General features: G+C 36.1%; 1 protein-coding gene across 1 annotated transcript in view; it reads right to left on the reverse strand.

Annotated features, from left to right (window-relative positions):
• Positions 1-1,035: 1,035 nt before the first annotated feature.
• The window catches only part of LOC148953343 (sodium-independent sulfate anion transporter-like), a 183,519-nt gene continuing 166,842 nt past the window's right edge, over positions 1,036-17,712 (reverse strand). The window contains exons 10-11 of the mRNA XM_089088496.1: positions 6,693-6,848; positions 1,036-1,314 (exon numbers count right to left, since the gene is read on the reverse strand). Of these exons, the coding sequence (XP_088944622.1) occupies positions 1,147-1,314; positions 6,693-6,848 (324 nt within the window). The 3' untranslated portion in view covers positions 1,036-1,146. The remainder of the gene's footprint in view (positions 1,315-6,692; positions 6,849-17,712) is intronic.

Below are 17,712 nucleotides of genomic sequence, written 5' to 3' on the forward strand. Positions count from 1 at the left end.
AATTTGGGCTCTAGATTTGCACATTAGGGGGGTGGGTAAAGTATAGCGGGTCTGTATGCAAAATGTGTTTGGTAGAATTATTCTGCATATTAGATATATAAGATAGATAAGTGTATTTTAAAGCCAAATATACGGCCATGAACATAGTAAAATGACATAAATGAAAGGCACAAATAACATAAACTTTGATCAGCGATCGTCATAAAACACTTAAATGAAAAACTACGTTAACCAAATTATAGTACTTAACGCTTAGAAAAACGGTCATTGAAAAAAAAACATTCAACTTTTGGAAAAAACACTTAAATGAAACATTATATTTACTTCTTACGGGATTTTTTTTTAAGATATCAAAATTTTCAGGTACCTAGCTATTCTTCTTTAATTTTTTAGTGGCCATATACCTAGAAAGAATTGTTTTCTGACTTCAAACTGTCCAAATACTTTACCCCCCCCCCCTTGTGTGAAAATATATAGCCCAAATTATATATTTCCCATATATTCTGTCACTTGTTTTTTGTCTTGTCTCGCGCTAAGCTGAAAAAAAAACTAACAAAGCAACCGGTTTGTTCTCGAGTTTTCCATAGTGTAAACTTGAGAGAGATGCCCATAATACACAAGTACGCCTACCAAAAAACCACACCCTACGAAAATTAGAAAAATAGAACTCAGTTAAAATTCCCAAATTTGAAGAGCCTTAGATCCACGGGGTGAGGGGGTTTATTTTCAAGGGGATATTTACTGGGGGAGGGGGTATTTTCCGCGGGGGGGGGGGTATTTTTCCGGGGTTTTTTCCTGAGTGGGGTTTATTTTCCACGGGGAGGCATTTTCCGCGGGGTCTGTCGGGTCTGTTCTTATGACTTTTATGAGTAACTATAAATTTAGTAAACTTTATAGATTAGGAAATATCACAAAAAGAAAATTATTTTGATGAATATTTTTTTTTTTAATTCTGTTTCTTTGAGATTCATTTACTATTGGATGGCGTTGGTCTTTACTTAGAGCACATTATCATGAGGTTTCTGACAGACTAAGTAAAAACAAATGTATTCCTATATTTTGTTTTTAAAAAATCAAAGTATAAGAAAAGTATAAATAAAAAGCCATGAAAAGCCTTGTAAAACCTTAAAGGCTGATTTCTGAGAATTATGCTACTTCTTCTACCATTTGAGAGCGGACTGAGCTTGAGGCAAAAAGTATCTTGGACTCAGATCCAAAACCTGCTTGTATTGAGCTTCTTATTTCAGGCTTGAGATTATCGACACAGATTCTATAATTTTTCCCATGGGCGATTGCAAAGACGTTTTCAAGAGCCTAAAAAGAAAGTCAGTAACTGAAGACCAGATTTTACATCAAGGGACGCATAGAAGATACTCAGGTTCGACCTTTTCTGTTTCTTATAATTCATCCTGGGGGATCAAGTCCAAAGCCTCGGTCATAGGAAAACAAAATAAATGCTTAAACATACGAACTTTAAGCTATTGCTTCATTAAAACAGAGGACAAGCTTCTGAGACATGTTATACCATGGCGCCCATAGGCTGAATTTTAGGGGGGGTGCTTACCTGGTCTAATCGGCACTTCTAATACAGTATAATTGAAATTTCAAGACAAAGTATCATAGGCAGCGTGTTTTTCTTTATCATATCCTAAAGAGCGATACGGGCCCAATATATTGTTTTATTTTTTAGACCAGGACCCTTCTTATAGAAAGAAATGTCATATGAACTTTAAAAAGAGCCTGAGGAGGGCAACAAACTCTCCCTTTCCCACGTAAATCACTTCCCCAAACGCATTCAGTCAAAAATTTTAGATAATCATTTTGTTCAGCGTAGTTTAAAGGTCCAGAAATTATGAAATTGAGAATGACAACCCCCCCCACAACCCCACACACACACAACCCTCAGAGCAAGGGTTGTAATTTATGCCCCTGGGGGGATATAAGTTTTTTTTAGAAAGGGTGATCGTATAAACCTCAGAGGGGGTTCATTTGATTGGTAGTCAGAAGTTCTACTGGCTTTTTTAACAGTCAAAAGTGATTGGAGGTAACCCCTCCCCCCGTACACCAATCATTTCCTCAAACACATTCAATCATAATTTTTTACATAGCTATTTAGTTCAGTGCAGTTAAATGGTCCAGAAATTAGGTCTTTGAGGATAACCCCCTCCCCATATAGCCCATATAGGGCAAGGGTTTTAAGTTACGCCCTGAGGGCACAGAAGGTTTTTATAGAAATGGTGGCCGTATAAACTTCAAAGAGGGCTAATTGGATTGGTAATCAGAAGTTATAGTGCTTTTTTCGGATTCAAAGTGATCAGAAGGCAAATACCTCCCCCCCCCCTAAACACACATACGTTGTATTTTCCCGAAACGCATCTGATAGAAATTTTAAGATGGCCCTTTGTAGCAATCGGAAGTTGAAGAGCAATTTTTTGAGAGTTAAATTAATCGGAGGGTAGCTATACTTCAACCCCACGTCATATTTTCCTTAAATGCAAACGTAGTTGAAAGGTCCAGAAATTATGTCTTAGAGGATGACAACCCCCTCATAGCCCGCAGGGCCAGGGTTGTAAGTTATGCCCAGGGGCATATAAGACTTTATAGAAAGCGTTGTTGGGCTCATTCGATTGGAAATTGAAAGGGCTAGTGCCAATTTTAATAGTCAGAAGTGATTGAAGGGCAACTGAACCCACTCTAACGCCCACCGTTTCCCCAAACACATCCAATCTAAATTTTGAGAAACTTCAAAAGGGCTCATTCGAATAGAAATTGAAAGGGCTAGTGCCTTTTTTAATAGTTGAAAGTGATTGGAGAGCAACTAACACTCCTCTCATGCTCATCATTTCCCCAAACACTTCCAGTCAAAATTTCGAGATAGTTATTTTGTTTGATGTAGTTTAAAAGTCCAGACATTATGTCTGAGGAAGAAAACCCCCTCACAGTCTTCAGGGCAAGGGTTGTAAGGTATGCCTCGAGGGCATTTAAGATTTTTATGGAAACGGTGGTCGTTTAAACTTTGGAAGGGGCTCATTGGATTGGAAATCGGATGTTGAGGAGCCATTTTTAAGAGTCAAATTATCGGAAGGTGGCTATATTTCAACCCCACATCATATTTTCCTCAAATGCATCCGATAGAAAGTTTAAGATAGGAATTTGTTAAGAAATAGTCCAAAGATGTCATAACATGGCCTTTGGGGTTGACAAAATCCCCCAAAATATGGGGGTATGGGTTTTAAGTTATTCCCTGGGGGGATGTAAGGTTTTTATTAAGAGGTGGTCTTGTGAACTTTAGAGGAGACTCATTTGATTGGAAATGCATAGTTCTAGTTCTATTTTAAGAGTCAATCTTGATGGAGAGAAAATAGCCCCCCACCCCTGATATCCTCTTTCCTCCAAATAAATTCGATTGAAATTGTGAGAAAGTCATTTTGTAGCCAATAGTCTGAAGAGAATATAACAACGTCTTCAGTAAACAAACATAAGACATATTTAGCCGAACGTTGAACTAGATCAATACAAACTATGAGCATGTGGACTTTCAAAAAGGCGACAAAGCAATATCTCAAGAACAACTAATATTATGAAGTTAGATCTTTAAGAGTAAGTAGTGGGGGATTTTGAACTTGCCAGAAGGCACTATGTGTATACTTCTAGTACTACAACTACAGTTACTGTAACTAATGACACCAAGAGTATTGAGGTGAAACTTCTAGGAAGTGTTTAGGGGGCGTTCCAATAAAACGAAAAAACTGCATACATGCAGGTTTTCAAAAAGGCATATAATCAGTATCAGAGGCAGCACCACTCTATAATAGCTAGAAATATCATTGAAACATTTAAATAGGCTAATTCGATTCAAAATTAAAAGTTCTAGGGTCCTTTCTAAGACTAAAAAGAGATTGAAGGACAATAAGCCCGTCTCTCAAGCCGATTTATATCCCAAACACATCTAGTCAAAATTTTGAGGCAATTATTTTCTTCAGCATAGTAGAACGGTCCAGCAGCAATGTCTTTAGGGATATTGGGCATGTCAAACCCCCACAATTATGCCAAAAATTCTTATAGAAAAAACCCGAAGAGATATAAAATATCTTTTCCATGAAAATGACTATGTCAATAAAAAACGAACAGAAATTCATCCAAAAAAAAACTTTTTCCATAAAACATGTTTTTCAAAGAAAACTAAAGAGCTCCATTAAGCCAAAAATGGGCACAAATGAAGTCAAGTAATCATCAAAGCGTGAAACTACCACAAATCACTATCAAGAAATAAATGAGAGTAAAAATGAACAGAAATTAAAATAAATAGCCGAGTCATACTCGAAACGAGCAAAAATTAACATTAGTAGGGCTAATAACCCAATCCCTTCTCAAGACCAGAACATAATTTGCGCTTTACTGAAAACGAAATATGTTTAAATGTTTTCCATTTTTTAACTTAATTAAGTAAAAAACTGTTTTTTAACCACTTTTGTTTACCTTGTCAGGTTTTTGTTTTTTTCAAGGAATAAATATCAGTAGGCCTATAGGTATGTTAAATTGACAATCCCCGGTCATTTGTTGTTTTTTTTTATTTTTAGTAAAGCTTAAGTTATTTTAAGGTCTTAAGAAGGCATTGGGGGTTTTCAGCCCGAGTAATGTTAATTTTTGCTCGTTTTGAGTTTGAATCAGCTATTTATTATAATTAATTAAAAAGAAAATTTCCACAAAATAAGTTTTTCAAATAAAAGTAAAGAACTCTATTAAACAAAAAATGAGCAAAATTAAAATCAAATAATCTACCCTGCGCGAAACTACCACAAATCAGCATTGATAAATAAATGAAACCCAAAACGAACAGAAATTACAATAATTAACCGAGTCAAACTCAAAACGAGCAGAAATTAACATAAGTTGGGCGCAAAACCCCTATGCCTTCCCAAGACAAGAACAAAATTTGCACTTTACTGAAAAAATATAAATGTTTTTACTTTTATAACTTTAATAATCAAATAATATTAACATTTTGATTACTAAATATCAGTATATGTATATTAAACAACAATGCACTCTCATTTGTATTTTTTCAGTAAATTGCAAATTTTGTTGCACTTTGATTTCTGTTCGTTTTGAGTTCCAATTAATTGTTAATAGGGATCTGTTGTAGTTTTACGCTTGGAAGATTATTTGACTTTATTTCTGCCCATTTTCAGCTTAATAGAGCTCTTTACGTTTCTTTGAAAACTTATTCGGAGGAAAAAGCTTTTTTTTTAATTAATACAAATATATGACACCATCATTCAGCCAGGGGGGACTGGTGCCCCCCTTACCCCCGCTATGGGCGCCCATGTGTTATACAGCTTGGATATTATTATTCTTGATTACAGATGGGCATTAAAGTAAAGTTGATGATGCATAAATTTGTTTTAAATTGTCAGATCTATCCTGTTTTCTGTAAATATATTCTGTTTGCTGAGTGAAACGTTTAACAGGCATGAGAAGCATGCTGTGTCGTCAGCATGCTTCTCAGACTGGTTTTAATATATGAATCCTTCCTCCCTTTATTTTTGATCTTTGTCATCAGATAACGCTCTTTTTATTATGTTTTTGTAAATCTCATATTTAATAAAAACAGCTTTTCCTGAACGGATCTTTCGACCAATATTTTGGGAGGGGCGACCCTCCTTTCCCAAAGTCGGATTATTCACTTTTCTCATGAAAATGACGATGTTGATTAGTGTTGGTTATGAAGATCAATGACAACAATAGTGATAAATATGGTAGTATTTGTAATATTGACACTAACACAAACAGTGTTCAAGGAGGGACCGAGGGTCACATTTTTCCCTTTACATGTTAATTAACATAAACAACATTAAGCAAAATGTTTATTAAAAATTCATTTAATGTTTACCACATTATATAACCTAATTTCTGTTCATTTTAAACTTTAATATCGGTCTCAAATTTTCAGTTTTTTTTCAAATTATATAAGAAGCACTAACTAACTGTTTTAACCATAATGTATTTGAAGTCAAGTACCTACATACCCAATTTCGGGGGGGGGGGGGAGGCAGGTTCCAACCAACTAGATTCTTAGTCTGACTCCATTTCCAACCAAACTGACTTGGCAAGCAGAAAGAGCTATTTTTCAAGAATTTTCAATAATGAATTCATATTTGAATTACGAAAACTCAGCATTAAGCTTGAAGATTTTCATTCATCCATTCCAAGAACAATAATCAACAAAAATGGCAGTTTAACAAAATTAGTGTTATTAAATCCTTTAATGCACACAGTACATTTTTGGCACTACCTTTCAGATAATTTGAGAGCAGGGCTTCCACCATCAACGATTTTCTAAAAAAAAAAAAAAAATATTGGGCTCTCCAAAATTTTCCAGAAAATTAACGTCTGCATGTTCATGAACACTAACAAAATATAAATCGTCAGTCCTGGTTAATATCAATTTTCAGTGGATTTCCGAGAATCCAAGTCTTTCCCGCATAGTTTCAGAAACCCGACCATCCAAGCATCGGTGAAGCACTACCTTAAAGGCCAAAACGGCAGTAAACAATGGAGTAGTAAAGATAACCCGGCATCTTCTCGGTATACGGAGGAAGAATGGGCTAATAATTTAATATTGAGGGTATTTGGTAAATGGTTACTTTAAGAATTACTGCACCATGATCAAAACAAGAGATAATAAATACCTTCATTGAGGTTGCATCAATGCAAGCTACTCTGCTCATGTCAATGATTATTGTACAGGGAGTATCACGCTCAACCAGTTTTTCAATACAATTTCTAAGCATTTCCACTCCTGAAAAATACAGCGATCTCTCAATGATGACCAAAATTTCACCGTCCTGAAAATAACAGTTATTCATAATTTTTAAAGATTGAAAACTGAGTAACATTAAAATGAATAAAGTTATTTTTTTATATTTTTTCCGAGTATTGATACTCCAAGATGGGCCCAATTGAATATTTTTAAACTTTAAGGACGATATTATTGTAAGTCCCATTGGCTGAAATTTCCCTGTAGTTGCCAATTCGCTCGAAAAAACATTGACTAAATGTATTTTTAGTTGCAAGAGTAATTCATCAGTGGCATCCTGATGACCGCTACCATTTATGCTCTTCCCCCAGTAGTTATGTCTGGGCTTTTGATGAAAGACAGTTCTTTGTTTTTTTTCACAAACAGATTTCATTTATCATGGCTGCAGTTGTAGCTGAAAACTAGTAAAGAGACAACCAGGGCCCATAGCAACCAAAGTTTTCAAAATATTGTTCGAAAAAAAAACAAATGTTGTTGCGAAAACAAATTTATAAGTATTTCGAAAACGAACCTGAAGCCCTTGAAAATGACGATGGATCAAAATAAAAATTGAATCGTTAAAATCTACAAGGTCGAGAACCCTATTTAGGAGAGTTACAGCCCCCCTACCTTGTACAACAAGAAGAATTTGCTTTTGGAGGTTGTTTGTCTCTGTTCTTCTTCTTTTTTCTGTCACTAGTAGGGCACGGGAACATTATAGAAAGCTATTTAGGGATCAATTTGAAACTAATTATTATACAATTTTTTTTAAGCCAATTTTTATAAATTCGAATTTATAAAGCCATCATATTGTGCCATGTGGCAAACAAAATGACACTTTGGGTATCATTCCACGAGTGAATTAAGTAAAAAAAAGAGTTTTTTCAACTGTCAGTAAAGAGCAGCATTAAAACTCAAAACGAAATGAAATCATTCCATATATGAAGGGTTTCCCCTCTCCTCAACATCTCGATCTTCATGCTGTAGTTTATAGCACTTTTAAAAAAAGATCCCTGTTCTAAATTAAACAACCATTGTGTTTCAGGAGACTTTCTTTAAAAAAATGGGAAAACAGTCAAACTTTAACGTAAAGAGCAAGCTATTGTGAAAGAGGGTGACCGCTTCATATGCGGAATAGTTTCTGTTCGTTTTGAGTTTTGCTCTTAACTTTCAGTTGAACAATCTTGTTTTTTTATATTTAATTTCTGACTGTCTTTCAAATAATGAAAATAAATCTGGCTATCCTCACGAAAAACTCCTGTAGAAAGTTCCTGCCAATTAAAATACATCCCTCCTCGTAAAATTCCCTACGGACAATTCCATCCTCACTGAAAATTCCCCCCTCCTCTTCTGTAAATTTTTTTGCGGATGGATTCAGCCTTTAGACATTCAATTATTTAATTATAATAGCAATCCAGGTCCATTTTGCAATTCACTAGTACAGAGCACTGGAACAGATGATATGGAACTCGTTTGGCAGAAAGCAGGTTTGTTAGTGTAAAAATATACAGTGACATCAATTTTCTTCCAATTACTTTTTTCAAAGCATTTAGAAGATCGGGGTACTTCACAAATTCTTGTAAGGTTTATATTAAGTGTAAGGGTCAATGAAATAGGGAGATGGTCTAAATCTTTTTCTTCATCATGTACGGACACAATTGATGTAGTAATACTAGGTGAGCAAATAATGTGATCAATATTGTTCTTAGTGCCTGATTGGTGTGTGTAAGAAAACGGGCGAGTTTTGGGTATAATACGATACGATGGAAGGCAATCTAACAACGAATCACTTCTCACTGACGAATGATTTATATCCGCATTAAGGTCACCAATGATCATGTAATCTAGAGAAATAGAAAAAATTTATTCCACTAAACACTTCAACACGTTACATGCTTTGTCATATGTAGTCATCGATCTGGGAGAATGATCATCACAAGGCAGATAAGGATTTATGAAAACTGTAGTGCCCCTACGAATAGCCAAAGAAAAAACTCGTCCGGGTCGAAATTCACCAGGAGAAGCCAAATTCGGATTGCACTTAAAAACACAAGCTAGTCCACCGGATGGACGTTCATATGTGGCTTTGGCAGTGGTAAAAAACACATCATGATGAGGCATTCGACGCAAAAAATTAATGCTAAAGCCTGTATTGATGGTACTGCAGAGAGACCAAATCAAAATCATTGTAGAGCTCATCAATAACGGAGTCCTTATCCTTAGTGCCATTAATATTGAACGATATTACTGAAAACACCAAAGTTATTGCGATATGAGGAAGCGCAACATTAGTTCCTTAGATGCTTGGCCGGACAGACTTTGAAAAACATATTTTTTTACCATAGTTAGCACATTTGAGAACAGCGCTAAAAGGACTATCCTTAGTAGAAAGATGGGGCCCAGCCCATTTCGAGACATTGCTGGTACAAGCACTTTGAAGGGAATCACATAACCGACATTTGAAGCATCATTTAGGTATTTCATTAAGTTCGTGAATTTGAAAAGATTCATATCGAACTTAAATTCCTTCTTTGAAATAAATGGACTGAGCAGATGAGTCTTCAAATTCAAACTTGATTGACATAGTCTGGCCCGATCGATTTGCACTTTTTATACCTTGCAGTCTAATAATAACTGAAAGGTTGATATCAACTGGAAAACCTCAGGGAATCCCAAAAGAGTGCTAGGATCGTGCTTTAACTATGGAAATAAAGTTTTGAACTGATGTACAAAATTCTTCAGTTACAGATTTATCAACATTAACATACCATCTGTCATTAACATGTTTCACGCTGCAAACTAATTAATGCCCCGCTATTTGATCGAGAACAGTTTTGCATTTAATCCAATAAAACAGCTCTGAAGGCACTTTAGAGACCATAATGAGTGTCAATTGCTGGGGTAGGTTTGGGTAATTGAAGAAAATTCAACTGATAATTGTCAAGCTTTCTGACATTTCAACAACCACTTGTTGCAGCTTCTTAAAATTTTGAGAGTAAAGAAGTATAATTTATCAGTTATCATTAAATGGCCTAATAGACAGCCGATTAAATTTCAATTACTTTGATAAGAAAAATATTTGGGCAAAAAAAAAAAAATCCATTCATATTTGTACCCTTAAGTGAAACCAGGGGGTCAAAATTGCATAGATACAATTTTCTGGGAATGGTTTTAAGTTTTATGTTTCAGGAAAACTAAAGGATGGATAAAACTAAGCTAAACAATAATATGTTTGTCCAGATTTTCAAAAGGTCGTATGTCATTCAAAATTGTTGAGAAAATTTTTCCAACATATAAATATTAAGACAAACTATAGATTCGTATAGAATAGACCGAAATGATTTAAAAAACTCTTTTCTATTCCAATGAAAAAGACTGTGTCAATATAAAATGAACAGAAAAAATTTTTGAAAAATAAGTTCAAAGACATAAGTTTTTTAAAGAAAAGTAAAGAGCCTGAATCCCCATTTTCTTATTTATATCAGAATAACTCTCTTGCAACTTCGAAGCAAGTCCAACTTCGAAGCACGTTCCATTCCTTCCTTTTTTTTCATATTTATCTGGCTCAAATGTTTGTTCAAAAATATATGCTGCAAGAAAGCTCGTCACATATTTTCAGTGAACATGTTTGTGTACATCTTTGGTATGCCCGTTAGTGTACTCTTTTCCTTTCTTCGAGTTAGAAATTTTTGTCCTAATCACTTTTTTCATCCTAAATCCTTTTTAGGTACATTTATCTAGTTAAATGGGTGCCACATTTATTCATCTTGTTAACTGAAAAAATCTTGTTAACTGAAAACTTGTCGAAAAAGACACATCAGAAAATAGTTCATATTGTATGCAGTTACTTAAAATTAAATTAAATAAAAATAAGTTTTTTTAACTGAAAGTAAGGAGCGATATTAAAACTTAAAACGAACAGAAATTATTCCGTGTATGAAAGGGGCTGTCCTCTCCTTGACGCCTTGCACTTAACGCTAAAGTTTGACTCTTTCTCACAAGTTTATTTTTTAAAACAATAAGAAACTTTAGCGTAAAGAGCAAGGCGTTGATGACGGGACAGCACCTTTCATATATGGGGTAATTTCTGTTCGTTTTAGGTTTTAATGTCGCTCCTTACTTTCAGTTAAAAAACTTTTTTATTTATTTATTTTATGAACGTTTTTTGATTAATGCAGCTTTGATTTTGGCTCACCGCACATGAATAATGAAAATGAAATTTGCATATTAATTTTACTTTTTTTGGCCAAACGGCTTTCTCGAAATTTTGATCTGACGTAACTTACGAAATAACTTAAAAAACGAACTTCTATATTCGTATATTTTCATTACGTAAATGAGGGGTTCTCTCCCTAGTCAATACCTCGCTCTTTACGCCTAAGTTTGAATTTTGTTCCATTTCTATAAGAATGACCCCTGAATAACAAAGGCCGTTTAATTAGAATAGATAGCTTCTTTGAAAGTACTAAACAAACTAAAAATAGGGGGATAACCCCTAATATATGTAATAATTTCTGTTCGTTTGAAGTTTTAATGTTGCTCCTTACTTTCAGTTGAAAAACTTGTTTTTTTAAATTTAATTTATGATCTTTTTTTTTAATAATTCTGAGAAATCTGGCGCCCCCCTCATAGAAAAGTCCCTTCCCCCATGAAAATACCCTCCATGGAAAGATCCTCCACGTAGCCCCCTTCTCCGACCCCCCTCCCCACCAGAAAAAATCCTTCTTGAAAACGCCAGCATACTTCCAAATAACAAATACTATATGTAAACAATGGGCAAAGTTCATAACTTGCAGCGCTTCCCCCAGGGACTTTGGGGGATTAAGTCATCCTCAAAAACATATTTATTCGGCTTTAGTCTATGCTGAAAAAAATGACGATCTCAAAATTTTGATCCGGTGACTTGTAAAAAAATGAACGTGGGAGGGGGCCTAGTTGCCCTCGAATTTTTATCACCTAAAAAGGGCACTAGAACTTTTAATTTCCTTTTGAATGAGCCCTCTCGCGATATTTTATGACCACTGGATCGATACGATCATCCCTGGGAAAAAAACAAACAAAAAAAAACAACAAATAAACACGCATCAGTAGAGGAGGGGGTACCAGCACAAACGGGGCTCCTTATATGGGCATAGAATACTGACGGGGCACCAAATAAGGGCATAGCCTCCCTAGGGAGAACACGTGGTTAATGGGGTCAATGACCTAAATTTCACAACAACAACAACGACCTTGACATTCGCTGAGAGCGTGCACTTACAACAACAACAACATCGACCTTGGAACACCTGTGCTGTCGACCTCAATTCACCTATGGTGAATCAATAATTCCCCTTAGAAACAACAAATTAATTTCCCTTTCTTGACAGATCAATCAATCAATGACATCATCTATCAGACTTTAAAAATTTTCGCCTAGAAACGATTCTCCAGGAATAGATCCAAGTCATTAATGTCTTTGCCTCGGAAACAACTCTTTTGGTCGAACTCCAAAGGATATTAATAACCAAAGGCCATGGAAACAATTAGGCAAGAAGTATCTTAGCGATGAATTGTTTTGGCGCGCGAAAAGGTTTCATATTAATTTGAAATGCGTTAGCGCAGAGATGCCAATAACAAAGGAACACGCTGAATTTAAGTTTAGGGATTATTTGGGCGAAACCGTTTTAGACAGGTTATGGAACTATTTCGGCGAAACGGTTAGAGACATTTTAAAAGATGATTTTAGGAAAGATTTTAGAAGAGAATTTAATGGTGAAACTCTGTGGTCGTTATAATACACAAGTTTCATTTGAACAGTGTTGTGAGGTCCTCTAACCCAACCCCAAAGGGTTCCAATCCTCCTACCCCAACCCCGAAGGAAGCCCCCGGTCCTCAAAAGCCCCCCAAGCTCCCAAAGGCCCTCCACCGGTCCCCAAATGTCCCCCAGGCCCCCAACTGTCCCCCCGGACCCTCAAAGGCCCCCCAAGCTCCCAAAGGGCCACCGGCACCCCCAAAGGCCCACCCAGACCCCCAAAGGCCATCCCCGGGCCCCCCAAAGGCCCATCGAGCTCCCAAAGGACCACCGGGGTCCCAAAGGCCCTCCACCGGCCCCCAACTGCCCCAAATGCCCTCCCAAGGTCCTCAAAGGTCCCCCGGGCTCCCAAAGGGCCACCGGACCCCCAAAGGCCCTCCACCGGTCCCCAAATGTCCCCCAGGCACCCAAAAGCCCACCCAGACCCCCCAAGGCCATCCCCGGCCCCCAAAGCCCAACCCCCCGGCCCCAAAGGTCCCCCCCAGCTCCCCAAGGCCCACCCGCCCACAAGGGACCCACAAACCCTCAAAGGCTCTCCCCGAGCACCCGTCTTTCGTTGATATGAGTTGTCTGAAACCTATGATTTGGGATATGTAGTTTGCTACTTCAGGCTTTTCTGAGCAGGATTTCTTAGCCATTCGTAGGTGTGTATTGACTGAAACCAATACTTTGGGATGAGTAGTTTGCTATTTCAGGCTTTTATGAGCTAGGTTTCTTAGCCTTTCGTTGGTGTGTGTTGAGTGAAACTTATGATTTGGGATATGTAGTTTGCTTTTTGGACTTTTCTGAGCAGGATTTCATAGCCATTCGTAGGTGTGTGGTGTCTGAAACCTATGATTTGGGATGGTTAATTTGCTATTTTCGACTTTTCTGAGCTGGATTTCTTAGCCTTTCATAGGTATGCGTTGTCAGAAAATTATGATTTGGGAGGTGTAGTTTGCTATTTCAGGCTTTTCAGAGCTAAGGTTTTCTAGTATTTCGTAGGTGAATGTTGTCTGAAACCAATAGTTTGGGATGAATAGTTGGCTATTTTTGACTTTTCTGAGCTAAGGTTTATTAGACTTTCTTAGTTGTGTTTTTAATAAAAAATAGTATTAGTGATATTAATTTTTATCTTTATTACTATTCTTATATTTAATTATTATAAATTAATATTCTTGTGTTCACTGAAAAATATTATTTGGGATGGGTGTATTGCTACTTTTGACTTTTCTGAGCTGGATTTCTTAGCCTTTCATAGGTGTTTGTTGTCTGAAACCTATAGTTTGGGATGAATAGTTTGCTATTTTTGACTTTTCTGAGCTAGGTTTCTTAGCTGTTCATAGGTGAGTGTTGTCTGAAACCTATGATTTGGGATATGTAATTTGCTATGTCCGACTTTTCATAACCGGATTTCTTAGTCTTTCGTAGGTGTGAGTTGTCTGAAACCTATGATTTGGGATGTGTGGGTTGCTATTTTTTTTAATTTTCTGAGCTGGATTTCTTAGCAATTCGTAGGTGTGTGTTGACTGAAACCTATGATTTGGGATGGTTAATTTGCTATTTTTGACTTTTCTGAGCTAGATTTCTTAGCCTATCATATGTTTGCCCTTTCAGAAAATTATGATTTGGGAGGTATAGTTTGCTTTTTGGACTTTTCGGAGCTAGGATTCTTAGTCACTCATTGGTGTTTGTTGTCTGAAACTTCGAGTTTGGGATGAGTAGTTGGCTATTTCAGACTTTTCTGAGCTAAGGTTTCTTATTATTTCTTAGGTGAATAACGTCTGAAAATTATGATTTGGGATTTTTAAATTACTATTTTGGTCTTTTCTGAGTTAGATTTCTTAGTCTTTCATAGGTGTGTAGTGTCTGAAACCTATGATTTGGGATGTGTAGTTTGCTATTTTCGACTTTTCTGAGCTAGGTTTCTTAGCCTTTCATAGGTATGTGTTGTCAGAACATTATGATTTGTGATTTGTGGGTTGCTATTTCAGGCTTTTCTGAGCAGGATTGCTTAGCCATTCGTAGGTGTGTGTTGACTGAAACCTATGATTTGGGATGGTTAATTTGCTATTTTTGACTTTTCTGAGATGGATTTCTTAGCCTTTCATATGATTGTGATTTCAGAAAATTATGATTTGGGAGTTATAGTTTGCTGTTTTGACTTTTCATAGATAGGATTCTTAGTCACTGATAGGTGTGTGTTGTCTGAAACTTATAGTTTGGGATGTTTAGTTTGCTATTTAATAATTTTCTGAGCTAAGTTTTCTTAGTATTTCTTAGTTGAATGTTATCTGAAACTAATGAGTTGGGATATTTAAAGTACTATTTCGGGCTGTTCTGAGTTGGATTTCTTAGTCTTTCATAGGTGTGTGATGTCTGAAACCTATGATTTGGGATGTGTAGTTTGCTATTTTCAACTTTTCTGAGCTGGGTTTCTTAGCGTTTCATAGGTATGTATTGTCAGAAAATTTTGATTTGGGATGTGTAGTTTGCTAATTCAGGCTTTTCTGAGCTAAGGTTTCTTAGACTTTCATAGGTGTGTCCTTCCAGAAAATTATGATTTGGGAGGTATAGTTTGCTTTTTGGACTTTTCATAGCTAGGATTCTTAGTCACTCATAGGTGTTTGTTGTCTGAAACTTTGAGTTTGGGATGAGTAGTTGGCTATTTCAGACTTTTCTGAGCTAAGGTTTCTTAGTATTTCGTAGGTGAATGCTGTCTGAAACTTATGATTTGGGATATGTAAATTACTATTTCGGGCTTTTCTGAGTTGGATTTCTTAGTCTTTCATAGGTGTGTGGTGTCTGAAACCTATGATTTGGGATGTGTAGTTTGCTATTTTCGACTTTTCTGAGCTAGGTTTCTTAGCCTTTCATAGGTATGTGTTGTCAGAAAATTATGATTTGGGATATGTAGTTTGCTATTTCAGGATTTTCTGAGCTAAGGTTTTCTAGTATTTAGTATGTGAATTCTTTATGAAACATCTATTTTGTTATTAGTAGTATGATATTTTTTAAATTTATTTTATATTTTTATTATTATTTCTTTTTTGTGTGTTTAATGAAAAATATGATTTGGTATTATTAGTTTGATATTTTTGACTTTTCTGAGCTGGATTTATTAGCCTTTCATAGGTGTGTGTTGACTGAAACCTATGATTGGGGTGTATAGTTTGCTATTTTTGTCTTTTCTGAGCTAGATTTCTTAGCCGTTCATAGGTGTGTGGTGTCTAAAACTTATGATTTGGGATGCGTAGTTTGCTATTTGAACTTTTCAGAGCTATGATTCTTAGTCCGTCATAGGCATTTGTTGTCTGAAACTTCTAGTTTGGGATGAGTAGTTTCGCTATTTCTGGCTTTTCTGAGCTAAGGTTTCTTAGTCTTTCATAGGTTAATGATGTCTGAAACCTATGATTTGGGATATGTAAATTACTATTTCGGGCTTTTCTGAGTGGGATTTCTTAGTCTTTCATAGGTGTGTGTTGTCTGAAACCTATGATTTGGGATGGGTGGATTGCTACTTTTGACTTTTCTGAGCTGAATTTCTTAGCCTTTCATAGGTGTTTGTTGTCTGAAACCTATAGTTTGGGATGACTAGTTTGCGATTTTTGACTTTTCTGAGCTAGGTTTCTTAGCCGTTCTTAGGGGAGTGTTGTCTGAACCCTAGGATTTGGTATATGTAAATTACTATTTCGGGCTTTTCTAAGCTAGTTTTCTTAGTCTTTCATAGGTATGTGTTGTCTGAAACCTATGATTTGGGATGTGTGGGTTGCTATTTTTTGACTTTTCCGAGCTGGATTTCTTAGCCTTTCATAGTTTAGTGCTGTCTGAAACTTAAGATTTGAGATGGTTAATTTGCTATTTCCGGCTTTATTAGCTAGGTTTTATAGCCTTTCACTGGTGTATGTTGTCAGAAAATTACGATTTGGGATGTGTAGTTTGCTATTTGAACTTTTCAGAGCTACGATTCTTAGCCCATCATTGGTGTTTATTGTCTGAAACCAATAGTTTGGGATGACTAGTTTGCTATTTCAGGCTTGTTCATTTTGAATTTCTGTCATGAAATGCAAGAGTTGAAAAATTAGGGTCTTAGTCCACCTGCTCAGTATTGGGGTCCCACTCCACCAGCCTGAATGGTGGAAATTCACTAGCTCAGAATTGGGATCCTAGTCCACCAGCCTGAATGGTGGAAATACACTAGCTAGATATTGGGGTCTCAGTCAAACAGACCGAATGGTGGAAATTCACTAACTCCGAATTAGGGTCTTAGTCCACCAGCCCGTATGGTGGAAATTCACTAGCTCAGAATTGGGGTCTTAGTCCACCAGTCTGAATGGTTGAAATTCACATTAGACGACACAAAAACTTACACACACACAAAAACTTACACACACGCACAAAAACTTACACACACACACACAAAAACTTACACACACACACACATGAAAACGAACACACACACACCAAAAATTACACACACACTATGAAACTTACACACACACACACACAAAAACTAACACACACACACACACACAAAAACTAACACATCCACACTAAAACTTACATTAACACAAAAAATAAAATTAAAAAAAAAAATTAAACACAACCACACACACAAAACATACACACACACACAAACACGAAAACACACACACACAAACAACAACTGACACACAAACAAAAACTTAAACACACACACATATAAAATCAAACTTAAACAAGAACACAAAAAAAACTCACACACACATCCACAAAAAATTACACACACACACACACACACACAAACACAAACACACACACACTAAAACTTAAACACACACTCAAAAACTTACACACACAAAAACATACACACACACACACACACACACACACAAAAACTTACACATGCACACGAAAACTTACAAGCACACAAAAACATACAAGCACACAAAAACTAACACACACACACACACACAAAAAAAAAAAAAAAAAAAACACGAAAACCAACACACAAACCCGACAACACAAAAACACAGAAAACCAAAAACAACACAAAACACAAACAAACACACAAAAAATCAAAAAAAAACAAAAAAAAATAAACACAAAAACACACAAAAACTTACACACACACACACACATACACAAAACTTACACACAC

This window comes from Artemia sp. Qi Xiang Cuo, chromosome 4, assembly GCF_049724085.1.
Source record: "Artemia sp. Qi Xiang Cuo chromosome 4, ASM4972408v1, whole genome shotgun sequence".
NCBI classification, from domain to species: Eukaryota; Metazoa; Arthropoda; class Branchiopoda; order Anostraca; family Artemiidae; genus Artemia; species Artemia sp. Qi Xiang Cuo.